We start from the raw sequence: 16,191 nt of genomic DNA on the forward strand, positions 1-16,191 counted from the left end.
ATTTTCGGATCACTAGACTTTCAGCTAGGAAATCCGAACAGATGAAAAATTTTTAGGGGATAAAAATATGCCTATATCTACCGTTTAAATACTAAAATATACGTTTAACAATGCTATGTCTAAGTAACTTTAAACTATATTCTCGTTGGGTGCCCGTGATTGCTGGAATGGATGCTCTATCGCTGAATTATTGGGTGTCCAAATTGGTTTTAATCCTCTGGACGCCAAATATAAGAGGTACTGCGAGAGTTTTATGTCGATTTTAAAATGCATTGTGTGCGATTAGTTTATTTATGTGTTTTTTCCGAAGGTGTATTAGGTTTATTAAATTCAAGTGTCTTGATCAGTGTCTTGATCAGTTTTTTAACCTAATTCAGCGTTTTCTTGGTATGTAGTCTCATTGGGTATCAGGATGCATGCACCTGACCAAAATGGGACACTCCGATTGGCTAATATCCTTATGAATTATTAACGAGTTTGAGAAGTAATGATCAAAGTTTCATGACTCAAACCATTCGCTCATTTGACTGTATCGTGTATTGGCATAAGTAAATGGAAAAAAAAAAGCTTAAGCAAAGAGGGCGTCGCTAAGAACAAGAACGACTCGAAATAATAGATTATTGAAAAATTAATGAAAAAATGTACTGCACGCCCTGCGCATGCGTTTATCAGTTTAGTACAGTTCTTTGCAGTTGTCGTCCTGACATCAATAGGGAGCTTAAAATCTACGACGACGACGTCGACGACAACGCCACAAAACAGTGATATAATTGGTTAAAAGAGCATAAATAATCGTGCTGCACGTGCGGCACGGATTATTGCTCATATTTTTGCGGTTCTCTGCATGACGACGACGTGAAATCACCAAATTTTAGGTTTTGACGACAACGTGAGCATGCAATAGAGAATCTTACATTCTCTATTTTCACTCTGAAATCGCTCTTACCAATTTATTTTTAGGATACTTCGCCCATATTGCAGGACGTGAACGAGATGGAATAATCGCGAAAGACTTATAATAGAGCAAAGTTTTATTTTGAGGTGACGTTTTCGTTGATGTCGCCGTCGTAGATCTTAAGGTCCCTAATATTAAATTTAGAGAGTTTCAGCAACGACAAGGGCAACCAAAACGCCACAAATCAAGAGTATGAATGGTTAGAAAAGAAAAATTAGCCAATAAAAGGGTGTTTGCTGCACTTTTAAGATTAAAGTATTCATTGAAACGAGTGATCAGTTGAGTTGATTGTCATTTGTCGCGGCATTGAACGGGCTTTCATCAATGATTTTTCCCTTCATGTAATCGCAATGTGCCCCCGTGAAATTAAGGATTAATTTCGCTTGTATTTCAAAGATTCGCGTTAAATTATTCCTTATTATTCCTTTTAAGGAATAATTAAAAGGACGGTGCCTACTACTTCAGCGGATTTTTTGCGCGGAGTGTGCATAGAGCGGTTTTCAATTGAGTGTCGAAAGTAATTAGATAATTACTTTGGTTTATGATTACTTCACTCAGTGATTGGTTCAAACTTCTCGCGCTAAGTTTTCCAACCAATCATAAGTGAAACCAAAACCAATCGTTGCTCGCGCGTGCACAATTTCCCGCGCTTTGTGTCGGCTACATGTAATTACTTCGAGTTTTGATTGGTTTACTGGATTGTCTCCGTCCCTTTTGATTGGCCAAAGTAATTACTTTGGTTTTGGTTTTACAACACTCAATTGAAACTCGCTCTATGCCGGAAAAGCAATGAGACTTTTTACAAGTGTTATTGAAATCCAAAAAGAAGATTGACCTCTTTAGCTTGTACGTTTTGTTTTCCCATTTCAGGCCACGTGGTGTTACTCGAGGAACAGTTTCTTCAAATGTCGTCTTATGCACGTGCATATGTATGCGTAACTTATGAAAGAACAAAAGGAAAATTCCCTTGGAAACATTACGTGGTCTGAAATGGGAAAACAAAACGTATAAGCTAGAAAGGTCCATTGGGGAAACCACTCATTTTTCAAAGATAATTGATTAAAAATATGTATGGGTAATCAAATGATGACGAGTGAAATTAGGGAATAATTTCACAATCCTTTTGTCCAATGGCGAGGGAAATTATTTTGATCCAGCTTATAAGCGAATACTGTAACTAACGCGTATATTCCTTGCAACTTGAAAATGACTAGGCTTTGGAAAACATTCACTTAAACTAGGGATCCTAATCGTTTTCACTTCGGCTCCACAGTGACATTAATCAGTGCGTTCGACCTCTTTAAAGCTACGTTTTCCACAAAAGATTCTACTAATGCAACTCGACCACCACATGCAACTAACACCGGTATAGCAAAGGTGTCACTACTTTAATTGTGGGTGCGTCTCCGATGCGATGTAACGTGAATGAGTTTCATCTCTTCACTGGGGGAGCTCTACTGCGGTTACCCTTGTTTTTGCTTTATTCTTTTTACTAAAGCACCAGATGACAGCAACAACGATGGTAATAAACAGGAGACCTCCGATGACACCACCAATTATAGCTCCTGTGTAATCTTTCTCTTCCTCTACGTTGACTGCAACTGAGCAAAGGCAACAAATTTTAATTTAACCACGTGACAGGAACTTCCACAGAGAGATATCCCGGACCTCGTCGGCCGCATCGAAAAAGCAGACTTATTTTCAAGGTAAATTGTGCAAATGGCAAACTGACTATCTATAAGTCGGGAGGGCCGACTCTGACAAATTGCAGTCCCTCCCTTGGAAAAGTTCGCACAAGTCTTTGGGTATATACACAAAGGTAAATTATGGGGAATACGCCCTTTGATGTGCGCCATATCCGAATTTAAAAGCTTGTAACACTGTCATAAATAAACTCAGTCATGTAATTTTTTTCTTTCGCACAGTTGGTGGAAACTGAAGCGAGCTCGTTGGTTTGAATCGCATCTTCAATGAAAGAGGATCTATCGGCGCTACTCACTCTAAGTGACCAAGAACAATAGGCCTTATGCATGATTATGAAATATGCTCAAAATTCACCCCCAAACCTCGTTTGCACAAAGCTATTCACATCATCTGGACTTGCAATACTGTTCGCACGTGGGTTTTATTTACAAGTTTGCTCCTCTGGGATTAAGCTCATGCTAAAATTTACGAGTTTAATTTTCAAATTGAAGGATTGGTGGTGAAATTAGCAAGTCAGACGTCATCAAGCATAAAGGCCGGGCCAAACGCACGCAACGATTCAACGCAACATCTTGCAACATTGTTGGGCACAACATGTTGCATACGTTTGGCCACCCTGTTGCGATATGTTGTAATATGTTGCAACATGTTGGATGATGTTGGGTCAAATTTGAAAACGGTCAAATTTTTCGTGCAACATTTTGGATGTTGGATGTTGTTGTACTCGTTTGGCCACGTTCACGCAACATTGTTGCACTGGGGCATGCGCACTAGGTCCACTTTGTTGGGCGCCTGGGGCTGGGACACATAAACATCGACATGTTGCGTTGAAAATGTTGCGAGCGTCAATCAATGCGATCAAGAGAGAGAGAGAGAGAAGGGGTGGGGGGGGGGGAACGAGGGGGGAGGAGAGGGGAAGGGAGAGAGAGGGGGAGAGGGGAGAGATGTTCAAAATCGAGTGCGTTACAAACTCTTCCCCCCAAAAAATCACAGTAATAACTTTGGCGAGCTGATCACAACACACGAAAACAATCAGTTGTCGATTAATTAAAAAGCAGTCGTGATGCAGACCGCCTGCCCTAAAACAACAGCAAATAAGTCACAGTTCCTCTCTGGTCAACCGCGTGACGACAGGTATTTTCAAGCCACCTACCAAGATGAGCATAATGTAAAACCAAAGTAATCACTGAGTGACTTAAAAATCCAATCAAAAATCTCTCTCCAGTAAGGAGAAAAAAGAACAGCGAGAATCTTACCTCCCACGGTGGTGGAAGATGGAGGTTCTGTACTTGTGTTATTTGAAGTACCATTGTTTATATCTCGCGAGGATGGCGCGAAGTAAGTCGCATGTGTTGATTCGCATGTCAACGATCCGTTAACTGGTTCCACAGCGTTCATACCATCAGTAACCCAGGCCTTTTTTGTTTCGTTGAAGTAACTGCAAACAACCTCTTTATCTTCGGGTACATCACCTATGTTGAAAGTGAGCTTAAGTGGCGTTGAAAGATCATGGAGTGAGATTTCTGTTTTGCTGACAGGGTCGAAAAAATCGAGACCAACAACCTGCAAAGAGAAGAAATTGAGGTTGTGTCACAACTTCGTTTTGATCAGTACAGAGTGCGTGTGATGATTGAAAGTAAGTGTTCTTTGAGAGACTTAGAGGGTCCTTAATTTAAATAGATATACTGTAGTTTGTTCGAGAGGAGCTTACGCAACCTTTCCTTGAACAACGCAGTCCAGGTAAATTTTCCCATACATTTGTCATAAAATTCGTATTAAAAGAGATTTCTTAAAAGATAAAACAGTAAAAGCGAACGATAAAAACCGACGTTTCGGAGTAGTCATGACTCCATTATCAAGGTAAAAGTTTAAAACATGCAAATAACAGTATTTAAGCGATGTGGCGCGAAAATTAACATTATAGGTGCGAAGATTACACAAATACTTTCGGACGAATAGAGTCCGATTGCACGTTCAGGTTTGGCTTTAAAGTTCTTATATAAAGCATTTCATACAATAAGCAGTCAAATTTGTTCCTGCACGAAGCATTTCAGTAGGTCCTGAGGGATCCTCCCGTGTACGTTCTTGCAATGTTTGGCAATGGCTGAGGACTGTTGTTTATGTCCTTTTACACGATTGTGTAAATGTCCGCGTGTGTATCCTATATAACCTGCATCGCACAGGTCACATTGGTATTTATAAACAACACACTGTTCATTTACGATCGATGGCTTTGCTTCTTTCACATTCAGTTCTTGATCAATTTTTCGGCTGACAAATACGGGCTGGATGTTGGTGTTCACTTTTAGGCTCAGATCCTTGAGTTGTCCTTTCACAAAATTTGCTGAGGTTTGGTCTTTAAATGGTAGAACCACTCGAATTGTGTCCGAATATCTGCGACTATTATCCGAAGCTTCCATCAATGATTCCGGTAAATTTCAAGCTGGTCCACTGGAAAGGCCCTCGAGTAAAGGTAGACCGCCAACATATTACCAGCCCCTCCTAAAGAAAGAGAAAGATTTAGACGCCATTGTTCGTAGAATTCTGCCTAAGTCCATAGCAGATACTGTCCGTCCTACAGGTTCCAGATTGGCGCATTTGTACGGCTTACCGAAAACACACAAGGAGCGCTTGGCGATGCGCCCTATACTCTCAGCAACGCAAACTTACAACTACGCACTGGCGAAATGGCTCGACACTAAACTTAAGCCTCTCTCTCTGAATCGCTACACAATAACTGACATTTTTGAATTTGCCGACGAAATTCGCGAATTAGAAATATCAAACGGTGACATTCTGGTTTCTTACGAATTCAACCTATGACCTGAACCTGACCAAAACGGACCTTGTTGACCTTCTCAGTGTAGCTACAAAAGGACAACTTTTCCAGTATAATGGAGCACTTTACGAACAGACGGATGGTGTGGCCATGGGTTCCCCCCTTGGTCCCCTGCTAGCTAATGTGTTCATGTCTTCAATTGAGGAAAACCTCGAGCGAGAGGGTAAACTCCCTTCTTTCTATCGAAGGTACGTTGATGATACACTTACTATCATGCCAAATATCGCAACAGCATCCAACTTCCTGAACACGCTTAACAAGGCACATTCTTCCGTAAAATTTACGATGGAAACCGAATGCAATGGCATGCTCCCTTATTTGGGCATCCAGTTACTGAACCGATCGCCCCAAATAGAGACAAAGGTGTAGGTAAAACCCACGAATTCAAGTCTCCTCTTACATTACCAAAGTCACGTTGACAATCGGTACAAACAGGGTTTACTCCGAACTATGCTGGGTCGAGCACATAGTTTATCTTCCTCTTGGTCACACTTCTCAGACGAATGTGACCGATTGAAGACAGTATTCTCGCGTTTAAAGTACCCCAAACACCTCATCGACTCTGCCATCAAAAATTTCGTTGAGTCAAAGGTTTGTGACCAGCAGCGACCATTATTACCAACTAAAGAGACGGACACAATTCGAGTGGTTCTACCATTTAAAGACCAAACCTCAGCAAATTTTGTGAAAGGACAACTCAAGGATCTGAGCCTAAAAGTGAACACCAACATCCAGCCCGTATTTGTCAGCCGAAAAATTGATCAAGAACTGAATGTGAAAGAAGCAAAGCCATCGATCGTAAATGAACAGTGTGTTGTTTATAAATACCAATGTGACCTGTGCGATGCAGGTTATATAGGATACACACGCGGACATTTACACAATCGTGTAAAAGGACATAAACAACAGTCCTCGGCCATTGCCAAACATTGCAAGAACGTACACGGGAGGATCCCTCAGGACCTACTGAAATGCTTCGTGCAGGAACAAATTTGACTGCTTATTGTATGAAATGCTTTATATAAGAACTTTAAAGCCAAACCTGAACGTGCAATCGGACTCTATTCGTGCGAAAGTATTTGTGTAATCTTCGCACCTATTATGTTAATTTTCGCGCCACATCGCTTAAATACTGTTATTTGCATGTTTTAAATTTTTACCTTGATAATGGAGTCATGACTACTCCGAAACGTCGGTTTTTATCGTTCGCTTTTACTGTTTTATCATTTGTCATAAAGGTAATGGTATTAGTACAACCTCGTTTCCAGGGCTTTTTTCCTCCCAGAGTAAGGCTGACTCTCGGCGGAGAAAAGTGGTAGTGGTAGTGGCAGTGACAGTAGCATTGGTAATGGTAGTGACAGTGGTAGTGGCAGTGGTAGTGGCAGTGGTAGTGGCAGTGGTAGTGGCAGTGGTAGTGACGGTGGTAGTGGCAGTGGTAGTGCTAGTGGCAGTGGTAGTGACAGTGGTAGTTGCAGTGGTAGTGGTAGTAGCAGTGGTAGTAGCAGTGGTAGTGGTAGTCGTAACGGTAGTGGTAGTGGCAATGGTAGTAGCAGTGGTAGTGACAGTGGTAGTGGCAGTGGTAGTGACAATGGTAGTGGCAGTGGCAGTGGTAGTGACAGTGGTAGCGGGAGTAGTAGTGGTAGTGGTAGTGCTAGTGACAGTGATAATGATAGTGGTAGTGATAGTGGTAGTGATAGTGGTAGTGATAGTGGTAGTGGCAGTGGTAGTAGCAGTGGCAGTAGCAGTGGTAGTGGTAGTGACAGTGGTAGTGACAGTGGTAGTGTCAGTGGCAGTGGTAGTGCTATTGGTAGTGACAGTGGTAGCGGGAGTAGTAGTGGTAGTGGTAGTGCTAGTGACAGTGGTAGTGATAGTGGTAGTGATAGTGGTAGTGACAGTGGTAGTGACAGCGGTAGTGGTAACGGTAGTGGTAGTGGCAGTGGCAGTGGCAGTTGTGGTGGAAAGTGGTAGTAGTAGGGTAGTAGTAATAGTAAAAGGAGTAGCAGCCGCAGTAGTAGTTGTAGTGGTAAGTAGTAGTAATAGCCAGCAATAAGTTTTTTATCCTGATGGGTCGGAACGAAAATCAATTCTTGTATTCAGACTCGCGATAACTGCCACAAAGTTTAATAAATCACTGAATGCCTGAGTAAATGAACAAGCAGTCTCAGTTAAATACGTATCGTATTGTGTGCATTTCTGCCAGATTTGAATGCAGGACGTAAATGCATCAAGAAAAGTTGCTGTGTATGATTTGGGCAGAAACAAATTTACATGAAATCAGGAGAGATTTTCATACCTGAGACTCGTAAATCTCGGAGGCATCGTTTTCATTGTTGGGTTCCTCCTTTAACAAATTTCTCGCGAATTGTACAGCCTTCAGTATTGCCCCAGTGCACGTTTTCCCTCTGCCACATAGTCTTGGGGTGCCAAACTTTGCCTTCAATGCCCGCTCAGGATCAAACCTAGGGGCTCCGGGATTAGTGCTTATCGGGACTTTCGCGTTTAGTTTGGAGACTCGCACATTCACTGTTCCCAGCCTATCGTCGACTACTTCTCTCGGGGGGTCTCCAAGGAGCAACTCAGCTCCCAGGTTTTCTCCAAGTTTATCAATAGCGTCCACCATGTTCTGTGAAAGCAAATGTTTTTGCAGTTAAACAATTTTTTGCTTCTCCGAGCGTTTCGTTATTAAAAAAATAAGCTTTCGCATTCTGCTGCTTTATTCTGACCTATTACTTCCTATTTAGGATTTGTTCTACAATTGTGTCCCCAATTACCTTAAATGACCTGAATCACCTTTACCTTCAATCACGAAGGTTTCATTTTAGAGAAAACACCAGATTTCACCCGGCTCACCCAAAGTTCACCCGTTCCGTAAAGGCTGCCAACTTTAATCCCTACGATTAGCAAACAGGAAGAAATGAAACTGCTTGGGTCACAGCCTCTCCCCTTCTCACAAAATGTCCCCTACCCCTCCCCAGTAGAGGATTGTCTAATCTACCCATCATTGCGGGCATCACAAGATGAATAAAACTTTCGCGTTTGATGGTGCTTCTGGTCTGAACATAATCTTTGGCGATGTCGGTTTAAAATGTTGAAACTTTACAAAGAATCATTTCACTTGGTTGAGTATGCCACGCTATGAGGCCTAGTTAACCAGGTGAAATGGTTGTGCGCATGCGTGATGTGATGGCCACACCGGGTTAGTGTTATGTTGTGTCTAGATCTCCTTGCTTCTTTTTGTGTTTACAAAGAATCCACTGGCTCATTTAATTTGTTAGTCTTTGAAAGATAACATTTTTTGCTGATTATCAGAACATCGAGACCGTCTTTAAGATAGGGAAATAGGTTAGCACTTTTTTATTTTTTGAAGGCATAGTGTATGTGGTAATTCGTCTTCTCGCAATAATGAGACAACATGTCAAAAATGGTAACAGTAAAGATTTTCCTCGACCGATACAAGGAGGTAAGAGGCTGGAGAGATCTACGAGCTATCTAGTGAGTTTGAATGTACTTTAAGGAGAACTTGTTCAAAACAGAGCTAGTAACCCGGGAAGGAGCTTAGAATGAATGCACGAGTTTAATTTTAGTTTTTAAATCGTTCATGTGAAGAATAGATGAGGGGTTGTAAAGAATGGGATTTCGGCGTCACAGGAACCCCATACCGGGAGCCTCCATTTTCCATATTAACCCTCTGAGTCAACAATTTTCCCTTCTCTTCCTACTTTTAAAGGCAACCGGGGGACTTTAGTGGGTGTTTTCACAATAGCCAATCATAAGAGACCTATGGTCAGTCATTTATTACGTCACATACGTATGTGAACACTTGACGTATGTTCTCAGTCACATACGTCAGATACCTCAAAATATAGCAGTTAAAAAGAGAAAGATACGGGAAAGGGTTGAATCAAGGGAAAGCTTCGGGTAATGAATGGACTCCTGTAGCCGCAAACGGAAGTGACATCATGAAATGGGGATGATTACCGCTCTGCATCGCAATCAGCCGCTGTGTTCAGGAAAGGGCGATCGTGTATTGTGGCTTCACGGCATTTGGTCACCATTGTTACATTTTATCTAAGACATGCGACAGATACGCAAGCACCAAAGCATCTTAGCGTCATAGAACCATACTTAATTTTTCAGAGCTCAAATTTTTATCAAGTTTGACAGTCGCGCGTGCAAGTTGTTATGGAATTGCCTTAAACGACGAGCCAAGGCTGGTTGCAGCGGGATTTCGCTCCATAAATGGGTTGGCTCATAGGGATTTTGATATGTTACAAGCTCTGGACGTCTCAAGACTTCCAACTTCAAACACATATAGGAATGTCTGACCCGCAGAGAGCTTAAGCTAGCCCAGCTAGGTGGGTCAAAAAAGGTTTAATGAGGTTAAACAGTCGTGCTGGACCGGGTGGCATCGCTGTCGGCAAAGTGTTCTTTTTTTTTTTTTTTTAGGTGGGGACGGCTGTCAGAGGGGTGGTGGAGGGTGTAATGTAACTATCAGAAATAGCATCTCTATTCCTATGTTGGTGTGCTCTTTAGGAGAATCTAATCCCAACGACTCTTCCCGGATGAATCAACGTATTTACTCGATAAAGCGCCGTGTCGCTTATTAAGCTTTTCACGTCTTCAGAGTGGCGCTAAATCGAGTAAATATGGCCATTTCCACTTTGTGTGCCTAATTAAAAAAAAGAAAGGTAAAGTCACTGCTTACGAGCCAGAAGGCCCATCAGGCCGGCGCTTATCTCCGGTTTCTAGGAATATTTATACTCTCCCCTGGATGGGATGCTAGTTCATCGCAGGGTTACTCCCAGCATTTCGCCGGTACCTATTTATACACCAGGGTGGAGAGAGTCACCGTGAGAGTAAAGCGGCTTGCCCAAGAACACAACGCAATGTCCCCGGCCAGGACCCGAACCCGAACCCGGACCACTCGATCCGGAGTGGAGCGCACTAACCATGAGGCCACCGCGCCCCCCGTCCAAATCAAATCGCAATAATCCCATGTGAGACGCTTAAAACTGAATCAGTTAAACATTATAAGGTAAAGGGATTACAGGTTCTCACATTTAGTAATGCATCGTCATTGGTATCGATTGAAGGTCCAACAAGATCGCCCATCCATGTGAAGAAGTCTCTTGCCCGACCATCGCTGAGAGATTTTTCGCCAAGACCGTCCAGAATCGTTGCTGCCGCGCCTGCCATATTAGACCTGAATTGCAATATAAAGCCACATTTGAGAAATGGAAAGTGCTTGAAATCTGCGGCCATTTTCGTTCGCGGCCGCGCCCTTACAGAGGTGTCATTAGTTATTCATAACACGTTTCCGTTGGACGAGTAACCTCGACTAGAAAGCGAACGAAAACGACTCTTCAATTACACATAATTTTATTTAATAGTACAGAAATTCCACATTACCATTTTCGAGTTTTAAACTCGTGATTAACTAAAGATTTCCCCCAAACACCCTAAAATAATTAACAATTATTCCATGAGCGCGCGTTGGATATGAGATGGTAAATAGCCAACGAGGCGCGTAGCGCCGAGTTGGCTATAACCACTCTCATATCCAACAAGCGCGAATGGAATAATTGTTTTATTAAATTCCTTAAACTCCAAAAGTTTGGAAGTACGAAATACGAGCGAAAAAAGGGAGAAAATCCTAGCGAAATCGAAAAAACTTGATGAAGATGCGATGTTGTGTAATACCTGGTGGTCAGACAGACGCAGGCTCATTACAAAAACATTTCTTATCTTTTCGCGTACTTCTAAGCTTCGAAATTGATCCAGACTTTCCCCCAAAACGTTTTTTTTGTGCTTTATACCAAGAGAAATTTCGATTTCTGGCGTAAAAAAATTTAGCTTAGCAACGTTTAGCGCAATCATTTACCATATATGGTCAAACTAAGGTATATGAGCTGATAACCGAGATTGAGTGAACCAATCAGAGCACGAGAATTGCATTATCCGAGGTTGAGAATTTAATAACATGTTATAGCCCCTTAAAGCACGGGCAATCCCTCGCGTGACTTCTTCAGATGGTTGCAGACCAATCAGAGGCGTTGTGGTCATAGGGCCATGCATAATTTGGCGGGACCCGTATTCTAAATTCAGACCGATGGGCCAAGTCCAAATGAAAGAGATCGAAACTTCTGAATTATGGGCTTCTGACAGAGAATAAATGCGTGAGTTGTTAGTTTCAAATCATAGGCTCCTAGTTATTTTAAGTAACGCACCTGTTTCTTGCAACCTGGGCAGCAGTCTTTGTTAGAGTTGTAAGAAGAAGGGGAGCGTTATCTTCTCCAACCACAGCTGAGGCCAGGTAGTCCACGATGAAATCCTGCACTTCTTCGGACATATTGCGTTTTAGGTCAGCTAAAAATAAATGTTGCGTATTTTCAGAATTTTACCAAAAACTTCCCAGTCACTGATATCAATTGGGCATAGTGTGTCGTTTTAAAAAGTTTTTTTGAAAAATAAAAGCTCACTTACTTCAAAATTTCATGGTTTTTCAAAAGTCACGCATGCTAAAAATCACTGGACGAGAATGGGCAGGGTATTGTCAAGACACGAAAAGGACGGAGAGGCAAAGGGAAATATCAATTTCAAAAAGTTATTTTTCATGTCTCTCGGTACGAAAATCAGTTTCGAGCAAAGTCCGCAACTACAGGTGAACCTCTTGGAATGCGCTCGAACAGTTTTGGCTTATTCATCTATTCTTTCATCTCTTTTATTTCGGGTCGTTGCAAGAATTTGCGTTATAATTGCTAGTTTGTCCTTCTGTAAATTTGCAACGCTTTGGGGCAATGGTAAAACCAGTAAAATATACGAATAATTTTGTCTGTTGGTTTCAGCCCTTCCCCCCAGACACCCTCCACCGCCCCTAATAAAACTGTAAAACCCCGGAATTCTGGATCAGCCCCCTGAAGATATGCAACATCCATTTTAACGGACGAATCTTAAAAGACTTGTTTCGTAATAAAAGAGATGTTACACGTTTACCCCGGTGGATGAAATGAAGAGATCTAGATTATTTATGTTTTGATGATGTTCGGGGATACTCGGAAAAGATCCGAGTGCTCCTTTGCGGGAGTCGAGCCTGCGTACGACCTTCCGATTATTACTTCGGAGCTATAGGAGCTAGGACTCTGGGATACTCGAAAAAAATCCGACATTTTCCGATTATCCCCGAGTCAAAATCGGAAAACTAATTCCTCGAGACTTTTTTGGATAGCTTCCTACCTGATGTAAAAGAGGAGCCTCGCACAGTGTCTGCAATATTGTTCACGGCACTTAATGCCTGATCTAAGTTTCCACTGTTTAATTGAACCTCAACGTGTTTTGACCATAAGTCTTCAACGGCGCTTGGGTCTAAATCACCTTGTTCCAGTGGATTAGATGTAATGTTGATCTCTGCTGTGGCAAAGGAGTCAAATGCATCCCATACAATCACACAGAGTGCGAGGGTGTAATTAGCGCCGGACCCCGCTGGCATGATATCGGTAAATACCGGACTGTTGTCGGGAGGTCCCCAGAGTTCACAATCACTTCCTGTGCTTAGTGCACCAAAAGCGTATCGAAGGGGAAGACTGTCTCTTTCCGCAGTCCACTGAATAGCTGCAACAGGAAAACGTTGGTTCGTTTTTAGGTGTGCGATTATGGTGTTAAAGTTTGGAGGACGCGAGAGAAGCACACGAAGCTGCTAATTCGGAGGAGGCAGTGTAGCCCAGTGATCAGGGTGCATGCCTTGAGATTTCGGGATCCCGGGTCAGTTCAAGACACTGAACCACTGGTTGGATTTGTTCCTGGTAGCCCCTGGTTCAACGTCTCAGCTGCACTTTTAAATAGCCAACTAGCTTGCCTCCGGCCAGTTGGCATTCTCGAAGGGGCTAGGTCACGCAATTTTAGGCAATTTCAGCACTGATCGAATGGCCATAGAATTAACTAAAATATCAAAATAACTGTTCAAAACTATAGAAGCACTCTAACAAAACACAGGGAAGCCAAAAAGGGACATGGATGGACAAAACTGGAGAGGATTTAAATGGATTGAATTTGGGTAAATTTGAAAAAAGTCGGCCCACCTTTTTTCAAATATATATCAGTCTATATCAAAATGTCATTTACACAGCTGGAAAATCGTTCTCAGTTGTTATGTGGCCGTGATTTTGCAAATGAAAGACTCTTGCTCTGCCAATTTGACGTTTAGAGCTCATAATTAACAAAATTAAACAAAATTACCTAGTATAGCGTGATCTAGCCCCTTTAACAGTTGTTAGCTGTTGTTGTTGAGTGTTCAGGCCTCGGTTATTCAAAAGGTGGATAATGCTATCCACCGGATAAATCAATATCCAGCGGATACAAAATAGCAAAACCAACTGAGTTATCCAGTGGATAGCGCTATCCACCCTTCGAACAACTGGGGCCTGTTGTGTTGTGATTGTGTTTCATTGGCCCTGAAAAGCCCCTATGGGAAGTGGTCAATTAAGTATGTATTGTATTGTATTTCAATGCGTAACAACCGTAGCTCCTCGAGTGTTCTCTTAACTTAACAGGTTCAGTTGTAACTCTATATAAGCAGAGCTATAAAAGAATTGTGTGCATAACCAGAAACGAATCTTTGTGTTTTTGTTACACGCAATATCCGGTTATCGAATGACTCAGTAACACCTCTCACCGGCTAATATTCTCCCGGTATTGTTAAGTAAAAGTATTAAATATCTTAAAATACCATGGTAGAACCTTTTAAAGCATCCGTTGACTGGTTTGGATCGGAATCAATGCCGTTAACAACAGTTTTAAATGTGAACAACCATTCGACTATCGCACTTAAACCTATGGTTGGGTTACGGAATTTGGACTTTGGACTTCGGGCTACGGAATTGAACTGGGTGTTGCGTAAGATCTTGTAACGCAATAAAGAAAACATTGAAATATTGAGAACTTAAAAGGAAACCGGCTAAAATCCCTTCGAACAAAGTGTAGGCTACCCGTAGCCTCTTGTTACTCTATTTGTATCCGCCGTGCTAACAGTAGGAGGAAAAGAGGCCTTCGCTCTAGGTCGAAACTCGCTTTGATTCAATCACCGTCCAGGATATTAGACTGTACTGTTCGTGTGCCTTGTTGTTCTTAATATTCTTTTGCTCGGAACAAACTCAAATGACACCTGGGCATCAGCAGGAGTATCTTAAAAACATCAACCAGAAGATTAAACTTGAAGAATCACTTCGTTATCGCTACATCTGTAAGATACTCTGGATTCTCTCTCAATTCGATGGCAATGGGATTTAGGGTTAGAGTTTCAGAATTTCATGACCGTTGGAACGTGGACTCTGGATTCGAAGATTTGTCGGGAATACCTTAAACGGAGAGATCATTACATCCAATCTTTTGAAATATAGTCAAATTTTCCAAAAACTTTAAGGATTTCTCGTGGAAGGTGTACGATTGTTTAGACAAGAAGTTCATTTAGAATAGCCTTAAGATCCATGTTTAACACTTTAAATGGCGGCCAGTTACGTGGACGGTCTTTCTGTCAGAAGCGAGGATTAAGATTGACGTTTCCACAGGCCAAAAGGACGCTTTCGCTCAAGTTTTTCACCTCAGTATTTTCGAATTCATGACCGAGAATCTATCTTATCTCACGGATAAATGTCGCTAGTGTAAAAAAAAAAACCACATCAATCTTCTATTTTCGAGGAAAATCATGGGTCCAGGAAAATCAATATAGTGGCCAAAAGCGCATGGTTCTTATTTAATCCAACGTGCTAATTATGTCAACCATACTGCCAACCTTTGATCCATGGATTTATAGAACCAAGGAACGTAGTCAGCATTTTTCCATAGAGGGGTTCATAAGCAGTATGCTTGCCCGATTTACAATCGAAGGCCGGACGCTAAGGGGGTCGGGGACATGCGTCCCTGGAAAATTCTCGTGTTTTAAGTGCTCAGAAATAGGGTTACCTTGATTTTAACATAGTTACTACACTCACGGGGACCCCCTGTCAACTATGATACGAACCACAATTTTTTTTCCGACCGTCAACTTTGACCTAACTATTTCAAGATGGCGTTTAACCAATCACGACGGGAACGTATTTGAAAACAAAGGCGCTGAATCCCGCGCTGAAGGCTCGTACACACAGGACGCTTGTAAGATCGGTTCAATTTGCGTAGCCTTATAATATGATAACCCTCACTATAGCATGTGGTACCTTTTTCAATTACTTTTAATTCTTACTCCAAACCGAGTTTGGCCTTTAAGTCACAAACCTTCCAAAGTAACAGTTTCAAACAACGCTTTCACGTTGCTTTTGTCAACAGTGAGCGAACCGGAAGTGGGACCACTTCGTACTTCCACGTCCATGGTCGCGACACCATCTTTGCTGCCATCGTTTACTGTCAACTGAAAGCGATACTTAGATCCCTTCTGGAGAAAACCCTTGGGTAGAATCAGAGACGTGTACGATAAACCACTTGGTAGATACTCGTTGGTGATGTTCAAGTTTCTGATGCTCACAAAGGCAAATCCTGGCAGGGGGAGAGAAAGTATGTTATTGTTGACATTTAAATACAGGTAATGATTTGAAAGTGCCTTTCTAAAAAAATTGTCTGTGACAGGAGTCCATTACCCAAAAGTAAGATTCTGGTGTCAGGTTTGTCCCCATCAGCGTAAAGTGTCTATTTCTAAACCATGTTTTGC

The 16,191-nt window shown here is 42.0% G+C and overlaps 1 protein-coding gene and 1 pseudogene across 2 annotated transcripts in view; one reads left to right on the forward strand and one right to left on the reverse strand.

Annotated features, from left to right (window-relative positions):
* Positions 1 to 292: 292 nt before the first annotated feature.
* LOC138004077 (uncharacterized) overlaps positions 293 to 16,191 on the reverse strand; it is a 53,777-nt gene continuing 37,878 nt past the window's right edge. For both annotated transcript variants that reach the window (XM_068850485.1, XM_068850479.1), the window contains exons 13-19: positions 15,762 to 16,019; positions 12,732 to 13,106; positions 11,726 to 11,864; positions 10,557 to 10,701; positions 7,792 to 8,121; positions 3,916 to 4,222; positions 293 to 2,556 (exon numbers count right to left, since the gene is read on the reverse strand). In XM_068850485.1, coding sequence (XP_068706586.1) covers positions 2,396 to 2,556; positions 3,916 to 4,222; positions 7,792 to 8,121; positions 10,557 to 10,701; positions 11,726 to 11,864; positions 12,732 to 13,106; positions 15,762 to 16,019 — 1,715 coding nt within the window. In that variant the 3' untranslated portion in view covers positions 293 to 2,395. The remainder of the gene's footprint in view (positions 2,557 to 3,915; positions 4,223 to 7,791; positions 8,122 to 10,556; positions 10,702 to 11,725; positions 11,865 to 12,731; positions 13,107 to 15,761; positions 16,020 to 16,191) is intronic.
* On the forward strand, positions 5,571 to 6,494 carry LOC138000810 (uncharacterized; annotated as a pseudogene).

Source organism: Montipora foliosa, chromosome 1 (genome assembly GCF_036669935.1).
Source record: "Montipora foliosa isolate CH-2021 chromosome 1, ASM3666993v2, whole genome shotgun sequence".
NCBI classification, from domain to species: Eukaryota; Metazoa; Cnidaria; class Anthozoa; order Scleractinia; family Acroporidae; genus Montipora; species Montipora foliosa.